The 24,835-nt window shown below is 42.7% G+C and overlaps 2 protein-coding genes across 2 annotated transcripts; one reads left to right on the top strand and one right to left on the bottom strand.

Annotated features, from left to right (window-relative positions):
* Positions 1-6,825: 6,825 nt before the first annotated feature.
* LOC118378622 (talin rod domain-containing protein 1) lies at positions 6,826-10,596 on the bottom strand. Its single transcript, XM_035765606.2, has one exon. The coding sequence runs from the start codon at positions 8,620-8,622 to the stop codon at positions 7,558-7,560; it is 1,065 nt and encodes a 354-aa protein (XP_035621499.2). The 5' UTR covers positions 8,623-10,596; the 3' UTR covers positions 6,826-7,557.
* Positions 10,597-16,538: 5,942 nt separating this feature from the next.
* On the top strand, positions 16,539-24,464 carry LOC118378623 (LRP chaperone MESD-like). Its single transcript, XM_052505265.1, is given in 4 exon segments — positions 16,539-16,719; positions 17,365-17,597; positions 23,415-23,589; positions 23,592-24,464. Coding segments are annotated over 4 exon segments (654 nt in total). The 5' UTR covers positions 16,539-16,560; the 3' UTR covers positions 23,679-24,464.
* Positions 24,465-24,835: the final 371 nt, after the last annotated feature.

Here is a 24,835-nt window from a genome sequence, read left to right on the forward strand (position 1 = left end):
CTGTGTAGGAGGATGAAGACATCATCACAAATAAGGAGAGATGGGGGGGGAGAGAGAGACTAGAAAGAAAGATAGAAGTAAGTGAAAGAGGGTGACCAGAGAGAAAGTCCTGAGAGAGAGAGACACCAGAAAACAGAAAATAGAGATAGAGAAAGAGAGACACCAGAAAAGAGAGATAGAGAGGAGGGGTCCACAGAACAAAAGCATATGACTTGAAGGTTGAGTTGAGTGGGTATGTGGGCTGAATGGGGGAAGTATTTAGACATTTTGGGTGGGGTATCATGTGTCCCAGGGGGTAGGCTTTCACTCACCCTAGCTGTGTGTGTGTGTGTGTGTGTGTGTGTGTGTGTGTGTGTGTGTGTGTGTGTGTGTGTGTGTGTGTGTGTGTGTGTGTGTGTGTGTGTGTGTGTGTGTGTGTGTGTGTGTGTGTGTGTGTGTGTGTGTGTGTGTGTGTGTGCACCCAAGAACCAGCTGCTGCTTTGGCCCACTGATCATACACTCTCTAGGTAATGAGCAACCACAGAGACCGAATCTACAGAGGCAGAATCCCCCTCCTGTCTAAATAAGGCTTGGAGGAGATGTTTCATCATGCCAGACCATAATAATGGAATAGAGATGTGACAGGTCACCAGGGTCGTGTTCAGTAGTGCACATGGTAGCAACACTTTTGCAACAGAAAACAAAGATATATGTTCTTATTTGACATGTTCTGATAGTACCTCCAGGTTTCACTCTTTAAAAATACATTTCCTCTCTTCTGATCACCACCCATACTTCCCTTAATTTAACCCCTACATATATTCAGTAGTCTCTGTACTGAAAGAGGTTAAAAGGTTAGCACAATGAAATCCTCACCACTCAGCTTCATAAAAAAAATTCACCCCTCTTAGTTCTAAAACATTTCTCCACCAATGGTTAAGGCTAGGATTGGGGAGGGGAAGCTGATCCTAGATCTGAGTCTTTGAGAACATAGAACAAAACTGTTGGCAGTTTACATTGTATTTTTCGGCCATCTTGGATACAACATGGCTAATACTGTAAATGAATCCGCTAGCTCTCTGTCGCCTCCACATGTAATGGGATCTGTTGTGAACAGTTTGACAAGTGGTGTTAGCCTCATGGTAATACTGCCACCTGATCAGGTAAGTCTATCAATAATGTACATGGGATCAACTAGCTGTCTGCTAACAGTAAGGTCTGGGGTTACATGTTAGCTGTGCTGGAGCACTGGAGCAACTTTACTAAACCTTTCCAAAAATAGACTTTCAGATCATGCTTTCAGATCTGCTTTACCACAGGGAAGATTAAATTCATTAATCCATTCATTCAGGGGGTTGGTGGCGCTCACTGGACTGTAGAAAGGGTTTTAGGGTCCAACAGACGCTCACGGTGCCACTTTATTCATCTTGTACCATGATGATAATCTTCAAAAGGTGACAATTCACCACAATAAAGATTCCTCTTCAAGAGGTAAACTATGTAACATAAAGATGATCAACATAAAGGTTATCAAACTCTCAACTCTAATTCAATAAAGGCTTGAATAAATCATTTCTGGGGAGGCTCAGCAACACAGCAATGAGTCTTCTCTGCTCCTCAGATTATTTTTGCACTGGCAAACTGGCACAAACGTTTCAACAGCTGCAGGTGTGCCAGACCTGATTGGCACAATGTCCTGCAGCTACGTAGTGAGATGAAGTCTTCACGGCTCACCACAATTCATTCATTCAGTTGTTGGTTCTCTCAGTCATTCATCTATACATCCATTTACTAATTTGCTCATTCATTAATGTGATTGTTCATTCATTCCTTCATTCATTCATTTATTCATTCATTCATCCAAGGTCAAAACCATGACATAAAATACTAATAACCTTTACATCTGATTGTGTCTCTCCTAACAGTGCAAGTGAATGTCTATGTGTGAGTGAGTCTGCTCTGTGGTTGAACTCTGAACAGCCACAACACAACACCAACAGCCTTGCCTCCTCTCAGGGAAAGCAGCGGTCTATCTCCCAGTCTGTTACAGACAAACTCTGATGATGTCAGCACTGGGTAAGGCCAGGATGGGAGCTGCTTGCTGTCGGCTCTTGGGGACTGGCTGGGGACTGGGATAGGCAAAGCCTACCCTCCCTAGGCAGGAAATGGGGCGAAACCCTTGCTTGAAAATGATGCCTCTGACATTTAGTGCTGTGAAGGAAAGGAAGCGTCTCCTGATAGCCGGGGCTATTGATTTCCTGTTGTGGACTAACAGTTTTGGGGGCTTCACCAACACACACACAGCTATGTCTTGCTATACTTGTGAGGACCAACAATTGATTCCCATTCAAAATCCTATTTTCCCTAACCCCTGAACCTAACCTTAACCTTAACCCCTAACCCTAAACATAACCATAACTTTTTTGGGACCAACAATTGATTCCAATTCAAAATCCTATTTTCCCTAACCCTAAATCTAACCCCTTATCCTAATTTTAACCCTAGACCAGAACTGACTTTTCGTAGCAGGTATGGAGAGCATTTTTTCGCTAGATGCTAACCCCAAACCCTTTTCCTAACCTTAACCTAATTCTCCTAACCTGCTGTGTAAGTTTAAGATGGCAGACGTTTTACATGCCCCTACCTCAACTAACCGGTTTCCCTGCACATTGACTCTGTAACGGTACACCACTGTATAAAGTCTCGCTATTGTTCTTTTACTGCTGCTCTTAAAATACTTGTTACTTTTATTTCTTATTCTTATCCGTATTTTTTAAAAACTGCATTCGTGGTTAGTGGCTCGTAAGTAAGCATTTCACTGTTAGGTTGTTGTATTCTGAGCATGTGACTAATAACGTTTGATATGATTTGAAGTTCTCCTAACCTGCTACAAAAAAGTCACTTCCGGTCGTACCTGTATTGAAGTAGTGTGTTTCTAGGGAATCCCCCCCCACACACACACACACACACGCACATAAATACCTTTCTCCCCTTCCTGCCAGGACACAGACAGGAAGGCTGTAGAACACTGTAGAACACTAGGTCAATGAACAGTGCTCACGCCGTGACGGTGTTACAGTGCTGCAGTGTTTGAAATCTGTGACAAAAGTCATTATTTGATGTCCATCCATGTCTGAGGACGTCGGGAGATGACGAGGAAAACGGCCACTACGGGCAACAGTGAGCGCTTTTACCTTAAAGTAGATGTTGGTTTTGCTAGGGCATTATAGACAGGGATGGTGAATTGGTGTAAACAACTGCCACTGATTACAAAGGTTGCAATCCAGCAATATGTTGTTTTTTTAAAATATATTTTTGTTTTAAGCCAATCCCAAACCGTAACCCCGATCTTAAGAATTTGGAGTTAACGCCTAAACTTAAGAATTTGGAGTTAATGCCGAAATGTAACCTTAAACATTTAGATATTTGACGTTTGGAACTACTTTGAAATTTGACATTTGAGAAACATGGATGAACGTCTAAATCTGATGTGAGTCTGTGAGACCTGGTAGTGTGAATGACAGTTAGTCATTTCAGCCATGTACACTCCCAACTGGAAAAACTGGTCGAAATTACTTTGTTACACCCAGATTAACCTGTTGTAAACTGGTCAAGATTACATTGTTACACCCAGATGATAACCTGTTGTAAACTGGTCAAGATTACGTTGTTACACCCAGATTATAACCTGTTGTAAACTGGTCAAGATTACGTTGTTACACCCAGATTATAACCTGTTGTAAACTGGTCAATATTACGTTGTTACACCCAGATTATAACCTGTTGTAAACTGGTCAAGATTACGTTGTTACACCCAGATTATAACCTATTGTAAACTGGTCGAAAATACTTCGTTACACACAGATTTGAAACAGAAGTCAGAAATGTACAGGAATTTGACAACGACCATTGTGTCAACCTCAACACAAACGTGATCTACTTCTGTTCTTTCAAAATATAGAGATCATGGGCCATATACAAATTAGGAATGACTCAGATTAGGAGTGCTGATCTAGGATCAGGCACCTAATGTCCATGTAATCATATTCATTGTAATCTAAATGGCAAAATCGATCCTAAATCAGCAATCCTACTCTCATACAACTGTGTGAGAAATAGTAGTCAAAACATCATTAATCGATCTAAAAGATTACACTGTTGTTAGTCCTCAGATTAGAAACAACACAGAATACCACTGAACACTATGATTAATACCACTGGATAAAACCACTGAATGACAGATTGACCTGCAGTCAGTCGGGCTGGTGTGAGTTAGGACGGGGATTCAGTTAAGACCCATCCTCAGATGCCGAACGCTGCTCGTCCCTACATCATAACCTTTTCATTAAAGCGGGATTTGAGAGCTAAACGTCGGTCAAGAGCACCAGTTTCTGGGGGCTTTGTCTCAGAGAGAGGAGTGAGTGTGGTGGGTCTGTGGATTGTGTGTGTGTGTGTGTGTGTGTGTGTGTGTGTGTGTGTGTGTGTGTGTGTGTGTGTGTGTGTGTGTGTGTGTGTGTGTGTGTGTGTGTGTGTGTGTGTGTGTGTGTGTGTGTGTGTGTGAGCGTGTGTGTGTGTGTGTGTGTGTGTGTGTGCGTGCGTGTGTGTGTGTGTGCGTGCGTGCGTGTGTGTGTGCGTGCGTGCGTGTGTGTGTGCGTGCGTGTGAGGGGACAAAGTTTAGGCTGGGTCAAAGAGGATGCTTTTTTCCATGTGTGGTGGCGAAGGTGAGATAGGAACACACAGACATCAAACACACACATGGACATGGGCTCCCAGTGGCGCAGCGCTCTAAGGCACTGCATCTCAGTGCTAGAGCCGTCACTACAGACCCTGGTTCGATTCCAGGCTGTATCACAACTGGCCATGATTGGGAGTCCCTCTGGCGAGAGGAGCGAGATGTGCTTATGGTAAAGCGCTACGATAACAAACGGAACAGATCAGGGTCTATCCTCAGTGTGTGTATTCGTACTTGGGTGCGTAGGAAGACTGGACAGGGCCTCTGAGGACATTTTCAAAGAAACAATGAAGCTGACACAACATGGAGTGACCTTGAGTTAGATGAAAACTAAAACACACTGAACGGTAGTTAACACTCGAAGCCAACAGTCACTGTATGACGTACTAACACGTTGATGTGTTGTGAGACATAAGCATGTTATAATGCATTGGTTTATCTCAGTAGACCACTTGCCACATAAAAAGTGTATTATAAATGTTATCATATTATATGTTAATGCTAAAACACACTAAGAACGTATAAGAATAAATCATATATTATACCTGTTGTCTTTCATCCAAGTGATACTAGCATGGCCGTCACTCTGTCTTGCAAAGTTGTTCAGTCTATGACTGGTCAGTTATTAATCAGGACCTGTATTCATAAAGCAGCAGGGTAGAGTGCTGATCTAGGATCAGGTCCCCTCTTTCCATTTAATCTTACTCATGATGATGTAAAACTGATTCTAGATCAGCACTCCGACCCTGAATGGCTTTATGAATACAGGCCCGGGCCTGAACCACCTCATAGTGAATGAAACTAAACTGATTCTAGATCAGCACTCCTACCCTGAGAGGCTTTATGAATACAGGCCCGGGCCTGAACCACCTCATAGTGAATGACACTAAACTGATTCTAGATCAGCACTCCTACCCTGAGAGGCTTTATGAATATAGGCCTGCACCACCTCATAGTGAATGAAACTAAACTGATTCTAGATCAGCACTCCTACCCTGAGAGGCTTTATGAATACAGGCCCGAGCCTGAACCACCTCATAGTGAATGAAACTAAACTGATTCTAGATCAGCACTCCTACCCTGAGAGGCTTTATGAATACAGGCCTGGGCCTGCACTACCTCATAGTGAATGAAACTAAACTGATTCTAGATCAGCACTCCTACCCTGAGAGGCTTTATGAATACAGGCCTGGGTCTGCACCACCTCATAGTGAATGAAACTAAACTGATTCTAGATCAGCACTCCTACCCTGAGAGGCTTTATGAATACAGGCCCGGGGTTACACCACCTCATAGTGAATTAAACAAACCACAACAAACTGCTGTATTGTACTTTGAAACCCTGTGATATAATTACAATATCTGGCTGACATGGCAACCTGAATTAATTTACATGGCTAATTTCCGTCAGAGTAGAGCGTGTGTTTTCTTTCAGGCAATAAAGGCTGTTATTAATCATCATCTGTAATAGTCCCCACTAGCACCTGTTCCTTCATGTTACTACAGACAACATATACATCATGTTAATGGGCCCATATTCTTTCATCATATCAAATCAGATTTCAGAACAAATAATGATGATCAAATCTAGCTATCAATCAATCATCACAATATTTCAAACACATGAGAGATCGACACAGAGAGAGAGAGAGAGAGAGAGAGAGAGAGAGAGAGAGAGAGAGAGAGAGAGAGAGAGAGAGAGAGAGAGAGAGAGAAAGAGAGTCAGTCTTCCAACTACTGTGTTTCACCTTGTTAAATCATGGTAGCTACACAGTGTCTTTATGGTCACGTTTTAAACAAGGTCCATCTTGTGAGGGTAAATGAAGCCTTCATAAACCATTAAGAGGTCTACATGGAGAGCTCATAAATAATGTACAAGCAAATGTCATACAATACCAGGGTGATACTACAGGGCCTCACATCTAGTGCTCTGCCAAATGTGTCAAACCCTTAAACCACCCTTTATACAATATAAACATAGATTATAAGTGATTTGTGGAGCATTTAGGGTTAAATGTGACTGTCTACATCACATAGTGAAGTATTGGTTGTTATAACACAGAGTCATTTATATTAACGGTATGCTGACACAAAGACTGATCTGAGAGCAGCGCTTATGAGAAACAACCTTTTTTAATAGTTGAAATAAATACTAATTTATACATGCATGATCCAAAAAAAACAACCACATTAACAATACTATGGTAAGTCTGGTAGATAGTGTAAAACCTATGGTACACACTCACAGCAGCTTTTACCCATTTTAAGAATTTCACACATTGAAAAACACAAGCGATGAAGGACAGTCTTCTTCTTACTTCCTACTCTCACTAGAGCACATGTACTTCTACTAGAGGTCACCTGGGGGTCCATAGGTCATAGGTGATAGGTCACACACACACGGCAGGCTACATCCATCATTTCATATCTGGCGTTTTCACCAATAGCTGAAAACTGAGGTAAACTTGATCAGGTTTTAAGATCATTGTATGTTTGTTTTTGGCAAAGAGAAGGTCAACAGGTGTATGTAGATTGGAGACTGAGTTTAAGTTGTCAGTTTCTTATGGTGAGGTTCTGGTCACATCCAGCGCAACCAAAACCTTGTTTTCCGATGTTGTTACTTTAAGCTCAGTAAAAGTCCAAACACAGCACACCTATCTCAATCGTAGAACCAGATCCAGACTCCTTCCTTTGTGTTCTCTCTCTGCACTCACTCAACCTCCCGACCCTAAACGGACAGGGCCAATCCGAGTGTCTCTTTGGTATGCCAAAACAAGGAGATAGAGATGGGATTTTCTCATCCACGATCACTTTTAGAATGGGTTTATTTATATTTCTTTATTAAACTAATTGACAGAATGGGAATTGACTGGCGGTAGAGTCCTGGGTGAAGACCTCTCCCTTAGCGCCTGTGAGAGCAGGGTGCAGCCGTCCGACACCGCGCAGGCTGAGTTGCGCAAGCGCTCCCTGTAGTCCGCCATCTTGGTGCTGCTCTCTGGATGCTGGGAGACGTCCCGGAGGCCCTGAGTGAGAAGGACGCACGCTGACACCACGCTCATGGCACCGCCCAGAACTGCCGTCTGCACACCCTTCCCCTCGGGTGACACGCTCGCCGCCCGGCCTAAAAACTGTGGTTCCGTGGCAAACCCGACCAATGCGTTTACCGCTTGGACCAGCGCCGCGCTGAACAGGACACAGCGGTTGCGCGTCAGCTCGCTGGGCTGCGTCTTGACTTCCCGGACACAGGCCAAGAGGGCTGTGCCGCTCGTGCTAATGCTCTTGACGCTGAGCTTGAACTGTTCTTTGGCGAAGCGGTCCTTGGACCTCTCGCTGGCCAGGCCCGAGGCATCTGTCAGGGTCTTGAGGTTGCAGGAGATGTTCTGAGATAGCTCCAGTAGAAGCTGGGGCGTGAGGTCCGGCAGCGGCGTGACCCGGAGGATGCCGCAGCTCTGCTCCACCTCGTGGCGGCACCGTGTCACTTTGTAGCGGTCCACCAGCCCTGGCAGACACGGCTGAGAACCCGAGGTCTCCACCACTGCTAGGTATGCAGCGTGCGCCGAACACTCGGTCAACGACACCACCAGGTCCCCCATCTCTAGTAAGCGGTCTCCCACCTCGACGAAGCGGCCCATGTTGAGCTGCGACTGGATGTCGTGGGTGAGGATGGAGAGTTCCTTCGTGCGGGCGATGACCGTGTCGCGGCACTGCTCGAAGGTCTCGGCCACCGCTATGCCATCCGCGGTGACCACGGGCCGTGTCTCGCTGCAGAGCAGGAGGAGGTCGGCAACCAGCTGCATCTTGCCCTTACACGTGTCACAGATGGATGAGAGCTTCTTCCTCTGCTGCAAGCTGCTGCTCTGTGTGCTGCTGGAACCCTCACTAGCTGACCTCCCTGAGCCACTACTAGCCATAGTAGGGGGGTCAAGCTGCTCGATTTGTGGGGGATTTCAATGAGAAACGTGTTTTACGTCGTCACACACTCCATGGTCAGAAAGCGTAGTTTAAGACATTGTTATTAACGATAACCCACACCCCTATAAGTGTAAAACTGTGAGTTTGAACTGGCCAGAGAATATTCCTTATAGTCCTTCAGAGTACATGTAGTCCACTGTATGTGGCAATGTGAGATTGCAAAAAAGCACAGGGCATTGTATTCTCAAAGTAAACATTTGCTGAGATCAAAATAGAAGTTCTAAGTCATGGTACTCCAGCTCATTATTCTCATACAAAGTACGGATAGGAATTATGTTGGGGTTAAATTAGTAACTTGGTTTTGAGCTATGATCTATAAAATTAACTATTCTAAACACTTACTCGTCAATGGGAGGTCCTTCCTTTACATTTTTTTTTGTGACGAGAATCCCTTCAAATGATAACTTTTCATTTTCTCAGTGTTTAGAACTTATTCGTTGTCATGTTTACATATGAAATAAAATGCCCTGGAAAAAAACTTCAACCACCTGCTAATATCAATTGTCGTCCCAGGTTTTCGCAAAACAGAAAAATTCACAGGTTATTGTGATAAAATCACACACAAAACTGCAGTGCCACCAAGGTGCCTATACCTCAGGCTAAGTGCTGACTGTACAAAGATAATATTAAAAGTTATGAATTTAATCAAATCAAAAAATATTATCGATCTGATAATATTTTAACTACAATTTTAAGACGTGACCTTTTTCTGATTAAATTTACTCGAGAACACGATAGGATTTTAAAATACCTGCTTGCTTGAAGGCAGGGTGTATGTGAACCGTATTGTCCGTTGAAGAGTTCCCACTAAATTTGACCACCCTAGTTTGACCGGGAGGCTGGATCATTACAGTTACAAGGAGAGTACCACCCAGACAGTTCCGTTCGACCACTCCTCGCTCCCTCTGCCTTTCCTGCATCATCATTACATGAGTCTTTCCAAACAGAAGGCTCCAAAAACGCAACAGGCCAATTGCACTGGCCCTCCCGCGACTTTCAACCTCTTCTTTTTCATACACAGTCCCGTGATAGACACTTGTTCGTCCGGCAGGTTCGATTCCATAGGCATATCTATTGTCCATATGCACTTCTTAGCAAAACCCAGGGCGTGAATGTCTTGTCCGGAGTATCCTGTGTCGGGTTTCGGTTTTGATATCCATAGCAGTCGTGTCCCTGTTGAAATGATGACCTAACCTCCTGAACACATCTGAAACAATCTTTCACAACTAACATGTCGGTCGACAACAAGACATCAGTGAAAAATGAGTGTTGGGGATTCCAAACTGAAAGTCAGTTGTGCTCTCTCCCGCTACTAATTCTGTATTGCCTAGTATCAGGAAGCAGAGAGGGTGTGGTCGCACTAAAACGGCTTGATTGTAGCGAAGTAGCAACGCAGGCAGCGAGGCAAAAAATGATAGCCTTCCGCTGAAATAATATGTAACTTTAAAACTGTGTTTACGGTCTATCTGGTTCGTCAATATAGAGCAAAAATCCCGGCGCGCGTTCATCAAATGGTCCAATACGATTCCACAGTTGTCCCGGATAGTTGTTTGCTTTCCTGGTGAGTTTTATGGTCCGGATTTTAGGGCAGACTGCTCCCTCTGCCATGAGCCAGCCCTTCCCGAGGCCCCGACGTGGGTGCATTCGACTACCGGTATAAGGGCAAAGTTACACCCAAAACGCAGTTCTCCAAAATGACCGACAGTCCGCCCCGTATTTCATTTATTTGGTTACCTTAATTTCCCTTCTCAAAATCAATCAAAACGTGTGATACTCCGAGACCGCGCCGTTCTTACTTAAACAAATCCAAACTTATTTTACACTGCTCATATTGACTGCTATAACACAGCTGTTGGATTCTATTAGAATGAGTCGCGTCTTTACAGTGCGCTCATTTGGACTTTAATTATGTGTTTCGTGTTTCCGCGCTTCACGAAGCATAGGATACGTTTCCACTTGGTGAGATGGAGCTATTAATAATAACCAACGATGTATATAAACCCTGGATTGCTGATGCTATGTATTGGCCATTGAGAGGCTTTGAAGGCTCTGTTCGGCCATATTGGCACTTCCCAGTACGGTCCTCCATAGGAAAGAATGGAATTCTACAGTATTTCAAGTAGAAATGACGTGTATTTAAGTATTGTTGTTGTTGTAGTGGGGACCGTAACATTAGCAATCTCAAAAAATTATACTTGAAGGATAAAAAAAAAATATATATATATATATTTGTATGTTTAGCTCACATAATATAATTAAAAAGTATGCATTAAGCATTAATACATGCCTTTCTATAGATTTCTATGTATTTTTTACAACGGTAGGGGTGTGCCAAGATGGAGGCATGGTGGCTTCAAAACAGCGCATCTAGTGCATCTATAAACTATTGGCAATAGCCAGTCTATTACACAGAATCAGCCAGTCTTATTTAACTCACAACCAATGACATTAGGCTAAGGGCAACAATGTATCAAAAAAATATATATTTGTCACATGTGCCGAATACAACAGGTGTAGAACTTAGAGTGAAATGCTTACTTCTAACAATGCTTTAAAAAACTACATTAAAATAAGTGTTACGTAAAAAATAGAAAAGGAAAGTAACAAATAATTAAACAGCAGCAGTAAAATGACAAGGAGGCTATATACAGGGGTACTGGTACAGAGACAATGTGCGTGGGCACCGGTTAGTTGTGGTAATTGAGGTAATATGTACATGTAGGTAGAGTGACTAAAGTGACTATGCATGGATTATAAACAGAGAGTAGCAGCAGCATAAAAGAGGGGTCTGGGTAGCCCTTTGATTAGCTGTTCGGGAGTCTTATTTTTATTTTTTATTTAACCTTTATTTAACTAGGCAAGTAAGTTAAGAACAAATTCTTATTTACAATGAATGCCTAAGAACAGTGGGTTAACTGACTTGTTCAGGGGAAGAAGGACAGATTTTTACCTTGTCAGCTCAAGGATTCAATCTAGCAATCTAGCAACCTTTCGGTTATTGGCCCAATGCTCTAACCACTAGGCTACCTGCCGCCCCTTATGGCTTGGGTGTAGAAGCTGTTACGAAAGCCTTTTGGACCTCAACTTGGCGCTCCGGTACCGCTTGCCGTGCGGTAGTAGGGAGAACAGTCTATGACTAGGGTGGCTGGAGTCTTTGACAATTCTGAGAGAATGTACTATAAAAATGTATTAAATTGTATTGAGACTATCTCGAAATGAGAGAAACAGAATGCAGAACTCATGTTCTGTACCATAACAGAAGCATATCATAGCCATTGATTCTTGCACTTTTTGAAGAGTTTGTTGGCCTATTTAATTTGAGTTTTAAAAATTGTTTTACTGACCACCTTTCTTAGGCCCAAATGGCCCAGGTGTCCCAAATGATACACTATTCCCTACATAGTGCACTACTTTTGACCAGGGCCTATAGGGCACTATATCCAGAATAAGGTACCATTTGTGATACAACGCAAATGGCACCACTCTTACAAATCTCGTCATCATATCTCCAGAACATTTTGGGCCTTTGAATACTTGACAAAGTTCTTTATTCCTTGAAAACTATGAAATACTATCCAGTACAGTTTGAGCAGGGTTGGTATCACAGCATCTCTTGAGAAATATATTTCTATATACTTCAATGAGACAATTAACTGAAATTAACTGAAGGAAAGTTATATATTTTTGTCATGTCAATCTTATTATTTACAGACCTACATTTGGGAATTAATATAATATAGATATGTTTATCACGCTGAAGGCTATGACTATTCTATATTTTTTAATGTAAAAACAATATGAATTGAATGTTTTCTTGTTGTTGTCATTCTTGATATAGCTGATATCTCATCATGCTGGTTTCGTGCATTGTAGAAATACATGATAGTACATATATAGGTTTAATGTTATTTACTATGCACATTGTGCTAATGGATTTCAAAAATATATAAACCCTACTGCTGCCTTATGCTGTGCTCTGAATAGTCCAAGAGCCACAGTATTTACTATGGTCAGTGAAATCTGACTCTTCTCTCCTCAATGGTAGTGACATCACTGACATTGTCCACTCACAGAAGACAGAGAGGGGAAAGCTGGGATGTGAGGGAACCAATAGGAGAATGGAGAGAGGGACTAATACCTAACGAACTCTAACCAGTAGGCTTGAATGGTTGTGTACTGTCTGTTCACTGCAGTTACAAGAGCTGTGAGTCACAGAGAAGTAGAATACCTGTACTGTTTGTAAACATAGTGTTGTATATATTAGCTCTAGTATGATTGTGAATGATTCAAAAGAACCAAAACCAAGGAGTACGGTATGACTCAGCAAGTTGTATTCTATTCTATTCACAGCATACTTTCCTGAGTCCTAGAGTCAGATAACAAACAAGAAATACAATACATGAACCATCACAATGCAACACAGTGTGTGTGTGTGTGTGTGTGTGTGTGTGTGTGTGTGTGTGTGTGTGTGTGTGTGTGTGTGTGTGTGTGTGTGTGTGTGTGTGTGTGTGTGTGTGTGTGTGTGTGTGTGTGTGTGTGTGTGTGTGTGTGTGTGTGTGTGTGTGTGTGTGTGATTCACTCTTCCCCAGAGTCCTATAGTTTTCTGTGTATACTCATCATAATTCAACATGAAATCTTTAAACACATATATAAATATTTCATTTTATGCTACACTATGGTCTCACTATCAGACAATAAGTGTGGCCCTTTTTGTCTGAGGAGGTAGTTTACTTTACTACAGGGAGGCTAAATAAGGAAATACAGTATTCAAGTCACTAACGGTATCCCCTCAACCCCCAGCCCATCTGAGCAGAGCTGTGTGTGTGTGTGTGTGTGTGTGTGTGTGTGTGTGTGTGTGTGTGTGTGTGTGTGTGTGTGTGTGTGTGTGTGTGTGTTGTGTGTGTGTGTGTGTTTGTGCGTGCGTGTGAGACTGTCTATGTACGTGTGTGTGTGTGCGCCTGTGTGCGTGTGTTTATGCACGTGTGTTACACTGTGTCTGTGTACGTGTGTGTGACTGTGTGTGTGTATTGTGTGTCTTGGAAGAAGACAACCTAGCTTCTGCTGCTAAGGCCACAGGTTGTGCATTGTCAGTCTCTCTCACACACAGCTGCACAGGGCACGGTGCCATTGGGTGGAGTAGGCCGGAGAGGAAATGTTTCAGTTTATGTGGACTGGCCAGATCTCTGCTGAAGCACTACTGACCCCATGTACTGTGCTATAGAGGGGTGTGGTTAAATGCGGAAGACATTTCAGTTGAATGCATTCAGTTGTACAACTGACTAGGTATCCCCCTTTCCTTTCCTTTATAGCCTGCACACTACAGGAACATTTAAAAGAACAGGCATCCATCCAGTGAAGAGTGAAGTTGTAAGCTGAAGGGTTTGAATCATACAATGACACAATCATGGGGTGCCCAAGCATTGACAATAGTGGGTTGGACCCATAGAAATTGAATTATATTTGGTTGGACTTTTGTTGATATTTTCAATACTTATGGCTGTGTCTTGATATTTTATGTGCAAGTTGGACTGAGAAAACAGCACAGGGCACTGTTTTCTCTGTAAATATATACTTTTTAATTTAAATATTTAATTTAAATAAGTAAATTAAGCAATAAGGATGTCATTTTCCTTAAAGTCAAGTTCTTTAGATGACTAATGTTACCCCCCCCCCCCCACCCCCCAAAAAATACATAAATACATGTAATTTTGTTCTTGAAACATTTAATTGAAATACTGTGGAATTCCATTCATTCCTATGGAGGACTGCTTTTACTGAGGAGTGCCAATATGGCCGACCAGCGGCTTCGAAGCCTCTCAATGGCAAATGTATAGATGGATTAGCTGACAACGTCACAAAAACCATGCTCATGCTTCAATTGGGCAGAAGTCCATGATTTGTTGTGATTCTGCATGTCCAGATAGCTACCAACAATGACAAGAAACTGCCATGTTGGGAATCGGAAGTGACTTGTTTAAGCTAGTTTGATCTTGTTCTTCATCTCATGTCTTGTGAGGTGTTGCCATATTAGCATTGACTAATTTCATGCCAATGCTAATATAGCAAAAATGTGCAGGCTAGCTAACCAACAACTGTACCAATGTATTTGATAGACAACAGTGGCATGTATTAATGGATTACAAGGGAAGCCAGGCTTCCCCCAAAAAATTACCAATAAAAAATATATAATTCTCCTTCAATTTGCAAGAGGCACAATTTATCTCATCAGAGAAAGCATCTGAGTGAGCGAAACAGCGCCTCTCCGTCTCTGTATGTGTAGCCCATATATCTGAGGCTGTCTAGTCAAAAAGAGTATGACATTGTTGCTGCCCATAGAATTGAATGCAAGAGAAGCCAGCGAGCATTTGGCCTCCCTTGATAAAAAAAGTATTGAACAATAGCCCATCAGCATTGAGCTAAACTGAGTGAGCTCAACTGTGAATGGTCCTGGCGCACCAAAAAAAGGGAGGACAGTTTGGATTTGGCTTCACACCAATCACAACACATCAAGAGCAAAACATCCTTGACTGAAATCATTTGAATTGTTGAATCTCATTGTGTTGTTGTCATCCAGTGGCTAGCTAGCTAAAATTGTCCCTTTCCTAAATTAGCAATGGATGGAGATATCGATTTGGACTTGTGGTTTTACTTAATTCTCCATACTGGCCAATGATTATAATGCCGATTCTGATCCAACCATAAATGCATACATTGTGCCCCTGGCCTGAGAGGATGGAAGTTCAATATGTAGCTAGATGTAGTAGGTTAATGTTAACTAGCTGGCTCATCATTGCCCATTGAAGCAAGTTAGGTGAGAAAGCATTTCAGCCAGGAAGCCGAGGACAACAAAAACTAAAAGTGTGTATATGACAGTCATAGACCGTTTCATCAACATAAAAGAGAGGAGGAGTATTGCCGTTTCTCTACAAGTAGGGTGAATCAACATGTTTTTTCTACTTGCACGAACACACACACACACACACACACACACACACACACACACACACACACACACACACACACACACACACACACACACACACACACACACACACACACACACACACACACACACACACACACATCAGAACCATGGACAGCCACATCATATTCAGATTACGTTGATTGGACTACATTGTTTTTGGTATCTTTTAGTTGTCACTGTATTAGATTACAGAGGTGATTTGATGATGTTGAAATGTTGAAGTTGAAATGTTGGAATAGTGAAGGCAGCTCATTTTTTTCTTTGCGACTTGCAATAACTGTGGTTCTAAATCAGTAGTTGTTTAGTAGTCCGAAAATGTTGGAAACTGTAACTTGCTTGACCATGCTGTAAATCATGTTAGTTTGTTAGATGCAATATGTTTGTGGACTTCACAGGACAGAGGTTGCTCTCCGGTTGTGTGACGAAACAAAGGTGTAGTTGAATTTATTCTGCCGTTGTCCGTTGTTATTGTCTCGGCTTTAGGCTTATATATCACAGCGGCAAGGCATATGAACTAACAGGATTTATAGAGTAAACAACACAATTATCACAGCGTAGGTTGTAATACTTTTTAAAAAATCTGGCTTGGCTTTCCCAGTGATTTTACCCACACATAGCTACTGAGACAACAAGTGCTCATTGTGCAAATGCATTTATGTTTTCAATAAACATTGACTAAATATAGATGACATGTTTCAACAATCTAAGCCAACCCCGTCTGTTTTGCCCCATAGCTGAGCACACGTCGGTTTTGTTGCTAAACAACCAACCCCTCTATAGCAGTAGCAATCCAGGGTTTATACACGTGATTTTATTGTAACCAATTCCCCTTTCCTTCGTCACGTCCTCCGAAGAAAGACTCTCAGCCAATCACCGTTCACCATCTGTAAGCATGGCGGCTGACTTCAGGTGGGGATGTGCTGTGCTTTTGCTCTGTACGTATTTGATATGTATTTTAGCAACGGACGGTCAAAATAACAAGCCCAAGAAGAAGAAAGATATCCGGGATTACAATGATGCTGATATGGCACGGCTTTTGGAAGAATGGGAGGTAAACAACACGTTTTTAATTCGGTTAATAGCTGCTTTTCAGTTACTCAGACAGCTGGCTAGCAACTCGGCTAACTAAATGGCCAATCAGAAAGCTAGCTAACTAACGTGCCCAAAATAATCCCCGTCTGATCACAATGATCTTCGATGCTTGCTAGATAGCTACTAGCCCCAAATTATTGCTCCTTCCTGATAAGGTATAGCTGTCATGCAGCATCATAGCTATAGCCAATTGTATTATATAACGTAACTAGCTAACCTTGACCTGCTAAGTTAGCTAACGTTATGTTGGTTAATGAGTGAACTCGCTAGCTAACCAGGAACTCATCCTGTTTCACGTGATATATTCTTTGCAGCTGGGTATTCATCCATCAATCGAATGTATCAGCAGATGTCATAGTGCTATACAGAAACCCAGCCTAAAACCCCAAACAGCAAGCAATGCTCTCCACACCAAACTTTCTTTGTCTTTCTAGCTAACTAGTTAATTAGGATAGCCAATTTACTATTCTGTTCCTATTTGAATGAATAGCTTTGCTGTTGCATTACTGAAGTACTGCATTACTGAAGTACCTGTAGTCAATGATATCATTCATTGTGTAATAGCTAGAACTCAGTCATATCTCTTCCTCCCCACTTCTTTCAGAAAGACGATGACATCGAGGAGGGCGACCTCCCTGAGCACAGACGGTCCCCCCCGCCTATCGACTTTTCCAAGGTGGATGCTTCCAAGCCTGAGGAGCTGCTGAAGATGTCGAAGAAAGGAAAAACTCTGATGGTGTTTGCCACGGTGGAGGGAGAGCCTACGGAGAAGGAAACTGAGGAGGTGACCAGTCTGTGGCAGAGCAGCCTCTTCAATGCCAATTTTGACATTCAGAGGTAGGCCTATACTTTAGTCTAATGCAGCATTTCTCAAACCTTTCCTATTGTATAATGGCCTGCAAACCTGCTGTGCTGGAGTGGGCACTATTTCACAGTTGGCCTAAGTCTGTACTACTAAGAACATTTTTATATGTAAACAAATAAATCACTACTAAATTATAACAAACCCTCCCAAGCTCTTCAAACTTTCTCTGTCATGCTGAGATAATCCATCTTTAGGATTATTTAGCATTTCAAAAATCATGTTGACTAACATCTGTTACCCACATTAGCTCTGTTGTCATATCCACAATAATCTTCAACCTGGCATTTCTGCTTTCCACAATCTGAGTCGTGGTGATAACCTTTCCAATGAAAGCTATGAAGTCAGTTTGATTTACTATCAGTGTCCTTTGACACAGCACAGTATGATTTTTAGGCCATATTGTCCAGCCCTATCTCTATTTATTTTTACAAAATATATATATTTAATTGTTTTGTATAAAATGTTCTCAAAATGGCTCTGTGCAGGTCAGTCAAATTCTTCCACATCGATTTCGAACAAACCATTTCTATATGGACCTCGCTTTATGCATGGGGGTATTGTCATGCTGAAACAGCAAAGGGCCTTCCCCAAACTGTTGCCACCAAGTTGGAAGCACAGAATTGTCTAGAATGTCATTGTATGCTATAGCGTTAAGTGTTCCCTGGAACTAAGGGGCCTAGCCCGAACCATGAAAAACAGCCCCAGACCATTCTTTCTCCACCAAACTTTACAGTTGGCACTATGCATTCGGTCAGGTAGCCTTCTCCTGGCATTCGCCAAACCCAGATTCTTCTGTCGGACTGCCAGATGGTGAAGCGTGATTCATCACTCCAGAGAACACGTGTACACTGCTCCAGAGTCCAATGACGTCAAGCTTTACACCACTCCAGCCAACGCTTGGAATTGTGTGTGGCTGCTCAGCCATGGAAACTTCCAATGGAGAGTTTCCATTATCAGAATGTTCCCCTGCTAAGCATGGCTTGCGTAGAATGTTAGCAGTCTATAATTTCCAATGAATCAGACTAGTTTGACTTTACCTCTTTCTTTATGGCATTGGTTAATGGGATAGGGTGTCACATCAAACACCACCACAATTTTCCACTTCGACATATCATTACTCTTATATATTACTCTTGTTCCCTACCTTCACCCTCTTCATGCTCTCTGCACTGGAAGCACCACTGCTTTCAGTAGCATGGTCTCTTTTTCCTATTACTTTCCACTACAGACCATTCAGGTCCTTGAACCTCATCCTTCCGCTCCATATCATCAGAACGATCACATTCTAGTGCATCTGTAGCTTCTCCAACCTTCTCTCCATTTCCTTAATCGCTGCATCCTCAATACTCGCTGCCATCACTGCGCGTCGCTCCGAGTCTGGTTGGTTCCATCAAGTCACCATGTGTGGAAGGCTAATCCTCTCACCTGGCTGTGCTTCATAGCAGTTCATGAAGCTGCTGCTTCTTCTTCCTTCCACAGTGGGAGAGGCTATACTGATATGCCTGGTGCCCTCCTTTCCACCTCTAGGCCCCTGGCATATATTTGGTATATTCTAGAGCTAGCACACCTGATTCTAATGGTCAACTAATCACCAAGCCAGTGACTACTAATTAAATCAGGTGTGCTAGTTTACAACCAAATAGTCCACTTTGACATCCAGAGGTAGGCTCTAATGTTAAAACGCGGTGAGCCTTAGTTCTGCTCCTGGAGAGACTGCCATCATTGACTGCTAGTTTTGTCCCATTTTAGTGTCATCACACCTGATTAAACTAATCAATTGATTCGTTTAATCAGGAGCTTCTCACCCCTTAAAAGATTTAGATGCACTATTGTAAAGTGGCTGTTCCACTGGATGTCATAAGGTGAATGCACCAATTTGTAAGTCGCTCTGGATAAGAGCGTCTGCTAAATGACTTAAATGTAAATGAGCTGCAGTGAAATGTCTCCACACTTCAGATATTGCCCGTGGCATTTTCCTGTAAATATTAGGAAAAAATTAGTTTAAAAAACCCCAAATACAATTCCATGTACAGATAAATAGTTAAGCAGTTAGATTAAACAACTCCTTTTGTAAGATAAATGTTTTAAAATGAAATGTATGGAAACGGGTGAATTAACACTCCTCAGTTACCAGGCTCAAGCAAGCTAAAACCCACATGGTAGCAAAAATTAACTAGCAGAAATTGTTAACAAGTTAGAAATGATTTAAACACTTTTCTGTAGGCTACTATTTACTAGTTAACAAAAACTAATGTATGTCATATAAAATATATTCACCCCACCCAGCAATGTAATCAACCTACCAGAAAGCATGTACAGTTCAAGTCAGAAGTTTCCATACACTTAGGTTGGAGTCATTAAAACTCATTTTTTAACCACTCCACAAATTTCTTGTTAACAAACTATAGTTTTGGCAATCTGCTTTGTGCATGATACAAGACATTTTTCCAACAATTGTTTACAGACAGATAATTTCTAATTCACTGTATCACAATTCCAGTGGGTCAGAAGTTTACATACACTAAGTTGACTGTGCCTTTTAAACAGCTTGGAAAATTCCATAATGTCATGGCTTTAGAAGTTTCTGATAGGCTAATTGACATAATTTTACTCAATTGGAGGTGTACAAGTGGATGTGTACAAGTGGATGCATTTCAAGGCCTACCTTCAAACTCAGTGCCTCTTTGCTTGACATCATGGGAAAATCAATAGAAATCAGCCCCAAAAAATTGTAGACCTCCACAAGTCTGGTTCATCCTTGGGAGCAATTTCCAAATGCCTGAAGGTACCACGTTCATCTGTACAAACAATAGTACGCAAGTATAAACACCATGGGTCCATGCAGCCATCATACCGCTCAGAGATGTCTGTTTTCTAGAGATGAACGTACTTTGGTGCGACAAGTGCAAATCAATCCCAGAACAACCGCAAAGGACCTTGTGAAGATGTTGGACGAAACGGGTACAAACTTATCTATATCCACAGTAAAATGAGTCCTATATCGGCATAACCTGAAAGGCCACACAGCGAGGAAGAAGCCACTGCTCCAAAACCATCTTAAAAAAGACAGACTACGGTTTGCAACTTCACATGGGGACAAAGATCGTACTTTTTGGAGAAATGTCCTCTTGTCTGATGAAACAAAAATGGAACTGTTTGGCCATAATGACCATCGTTATGTTTGGAGAAAAAGAGGGGAGGCTTGCAAGCCAAAGAACACCATCCCAAATGTGAAGCACAGGGGTGGCAGCATCATGTTGTGGGGGTGCTTTGCTGCAGGAGGGACTGGTGCACTTCACAAAATAGATGGCATCACGGAATATAATGTGGATATATTGAAGCAACATCTCAAGACATCAGTTAGGAAGTTAAAGCTTGGTCGCAAATGGGTCTTCCAAATAGACTATGACCCCAAGCATACTTCCAAAGTTGGTACAAAATAGCTTAAGGACATCAAAGTCAAGGTATTGGAGTGGCCATCACAAAGCCCTGACCTCAATCCTATAGACAATTTGTGGGCAGAACTGAAAAAAGCGTGTGCGAGCAAGGAGGCCTACAAACCTGACTCAGTTACACCAGCTCTATCAGGAGGAATGGGACAAAATTCACCCAACTTATTGTGGAAGGCTACCCAAAACATTTGACCCAAGTTAAACTATTTAAAGGCAATGCTACCAAATACTAATTGAGGGTAATGTGAACTTCTGACCCACTGGGAATGTGATGAAAGAAATAAAAGCTGAACTAAATAATTATCTCCTATTATTCAGACATTTCATATTCTTAAAATAAAGTGGTGATCCTAATTGACTTAAGACAGGGAATTCTTACTTGGATTAAATGTCAGGAATTGTGAAAAACTGAGCCAAATACACTGCTCAAAAAAATAAAGGGAACACTTAAACAACACAATGTAACTCCAAGACGATCACGCTTCTGTGAAATCAAACTGTCCACTTAGGAAGCAACACTGACAATAAATTTCACATGCTGTTGTGCAAATGGAACAGACAACCGGTGGAAATTATAGGCAATTAGCAAGACACACCCAATAAAGGAGTGGTTCTGCAGGTGGGGACCACAGACCACTTCTCAGTTCCTATGCTTCCTGGCTGATGTTTTGGTCACTTTTGAATGCTGGCAGTGCTTTCACTCTCGTGGAAGCATGAGACTGAGTCTACAACCCACACAAGTGGCTCAGGTAGTGCAGCTCATCCAGGATGGAACATCACTGCGGGCTGTGGCAAGAAGGTTTGCTGTGTCTGTCAGCGTAGTGTCCAGAGCATGGAGGCGCTACCAGGAGACAGGCCAGTACATCAGGAGACGGAGGAGGCCGTAGGAGGGCAACAACCCAGCAGCAGGACCGCTACCTCTGTCTTTGTGCAAGGAGGAGCAGGAGGAGCACTGCCAGAGCCCTGCGAAATGACCTCCAGCAGGCCACAAATGTGCATGTGTCTGCTCAAACGGTCAGAAACAGACAGACTCCATGAGGGTGGTATGAGGGCCCAACGTCCACAGGCGGGGTTGTGCTTACAACCCAACACCGTGCAGGGCGTTTTTCATTTGCCAGAGAATACCAAGATTGGCAAATTGGCCACTGGCGCCCTGTGCTCTTCACAGATTAAAGCAGGTTCACACTGAGCGCATGTGACAGACGTGACAAGTCTGGAGATGCCGTGGAGAACGTTCTGCTGCCTGCAACATCCTCCAGCATGACCTGTTTGGTGGTGGGTCAGTCATGGTGTGGGGTGGCATTTCTTTGGCGGGGCCGCACAGCCCTTCATGTGCTCACCAGAGGTAGCCTGACTGCCATTAGGTACCGAGATGAGATCCTCAGACGCCTTGTGAGACCATATGCTGGTGCGGTTGGCCCTGGGTTCCTCCTAATGCAAGACAATGCTAGACCTCATGTGGCTGGAGTGTGTCAGCAGTTCCTGCAAGAGGAAGGCATTGATGCTATGGACTGGCCTGCCCGTTCCCCAGACCTGAATCCAATTGAGCACATCTGAGACATCATGTCTCAGACTGTCCATGAGTTGGCGGATGCTTTAGTCCAGGTCTGAGAGGAGATCCCTCAGGAGACCATCCGCCACCTCATCAGGAGCATGCCCAGGCGTTGTAGGGAGGTCATACAGGCACGTGGAGGCCACACACACTACTGCGCCTCCTTTTGACTTGTTTTAAGGACATTACATCAATGTTGGATCAGCCTGTCGTGTGGTTTTCCACTTTAATTTTGAGTGAGACTCCAAATCCAGACCAGATTTGATTTCCATTGTTAATTTTTGTGTGATTTTGTAAAGAAAAAAGTATTTAATAAGAATATTTCATTCATTCAGATCTCGGATGTGTTATTTTAGTGTTTATTTTTTTTGAGCAGTGTACATTTAAACTAAGGTATGTAAACATCAGATTTCAACTGTAGTCCTTGGGTCCGACAGTGTAGTAGTGTGGGCATAATAGCATGACATTAGTGTGCAAGATCTTGAGAATCAGCTGTACATGTGATGGGAGAATGCACTGTGCATGCAGGGGGTTGCAATTCCATTGAATTGAGGATAGTTTAAACTTTTTTTGATGAATTTAAGAAAACTTCCCACGTTAACTTCCCAACCCTTTGCAACCCTGAACAAAGTCCACTAATACTCTATGTAACCAAACTAAATGTTGATAATATATTAGTTCATTATTGTAAAAAGTAAATGTCGTGTTTGCAGGTTTCTTTATTCCCAGATTTTAGATTTTGGCTAATGTCCCATGTTTGTCCCTCCTCTCCCCTTGTACTGTAGGTTTGTGGTGGGCTCCAACCGGGTCATCTTCATGCTGCGAGATGGCAGCTTCGCGTGGGAGGTCAAGGACTTCCTGGTGGCCCAGGAGCGCTGCGCAGAGGTCACCGTGGAAGGCCAGGTGTTCCCCGGGAAGGCCGCCAAGAAAGATGACAGCGCCAAGCAGCAGAACGAAGTGAACACCAAAAGAAGGGCAAGAAGAAGTCGGAGGGCAAGAAACCCGACCTGGACGGCAACAGAGCGAGTAAAGACAAGGTTGAACTGTGATTGGCTGATGATGGAGAGAGAGATGGGATTGGCAGAACAATCACAAGGCCCGTCCAGACCAGCAACACCACCTAGCTTCTTTTACTTTAGTATTTGCAGATCTGAGGCCAATGGGTAGAAGGAAGATGCGTCTGACTACTACCTAGCCTTTCAATCAGGCTTTATGGAGCTGCTACAGATCTGCAGACACTGAGGTGGTAGAGGCTAGGGGAAGGGACTTGGAGAGAGGTTCAACGGTGACTCAGCACAAGACAGTTTGTGGCACTGTGTACTCTTTCAAACCTATTAAAGTCAGGGTCAATGACTGACCTCAGAGCAGATGTTAAAGTGTAGTTTTGAGGTTTATGGTTTATTTTACACCTGTCACTGAGTCTGAAGGTCAAAATGTTAGTTTGTCGATGACTTGTCTCTTTTACAATGTGACATTTTTTATTTTGAAACAATTTCTGAATCCAACCAGTGCTTCAATATGACTTTTTGTCATTGTTTTCCAGTACATTTGTTAGAGGCATTGTATTTCATTATTCCAATAAAACATAAGTAATAAAAGGAAATTATTTGAGCACAAACTGATTTTCCTACCTGTGCCAAAACCACTGATTTAGTACTGCACAACACAGGTAATGAGTTCTATTTGGGACGCACACATAGATGACTGATTATTTTTGATTGTTGATTTCTTGTATTCACCTTCAATAATACAGTTGAGTTCAGTATTGACTTGTAGCATACAATTGCAGTGGTCACGTTGTACATGGATCTTCAATAAATGACAGAATAAAAGGATTTTCTTTGTCAGTCCTGTTAAGTTAATGGGTTGCTTTTTGGGGGAGTAATATGTGTGAACGGAGACATTCCCTCTGTTCGTCCTCTTACTATTTTCCTCCTCTTTCCATTTCTCACACTTCTTATTCTGGCGTGGCTGTCTGACACATCCCTGAAGGGGGGGTTGAACAAATTCGTCTTGGAAGGAGCAACAAATGTTGAGTCCACTGCGTTATGGGGCTATCTGCCTGTCCCTCCAGACTCATAGCCCCATAATGTGGTGGACTCAACATGACTGCCTGTCCCTCCAGACTCATAGCCCCATAATGTGGTGGACTCAACATGACTGCCTGTCCCTCCAGACTCATAGCCCCATAATGTGGTGGACTCAA

Source organism: Oncorhynchus keta, unplaced genomic scaffold, assembly GCF_023373465.1.
Source record: "Oncorhynchus keta strain PuntledgeMale-10-30-2019 unplaced genomic scaffold, Oket_V2 Un_contig_23053_pilon_pilon, whole genome shotgun sequence".
In the NCBI taxonomy this organism is placed as follows: Eukaryota; Metazoa; Chordata; class Actinopteri; order Salmoniformes; family Salmonidae; genus Oncorhynchus; species Oncorhynchus keta.

Excerpts from the sequence above, each read along its gene's own strand:
- LOC118378622 (XM_035765606.2), bottom strand. The coding sequence starts at position 8,622 with ATGGCTAGTAGTGGCTCAGGGAGGTCAGCTAGTGAGGGTTCCAGCAGC.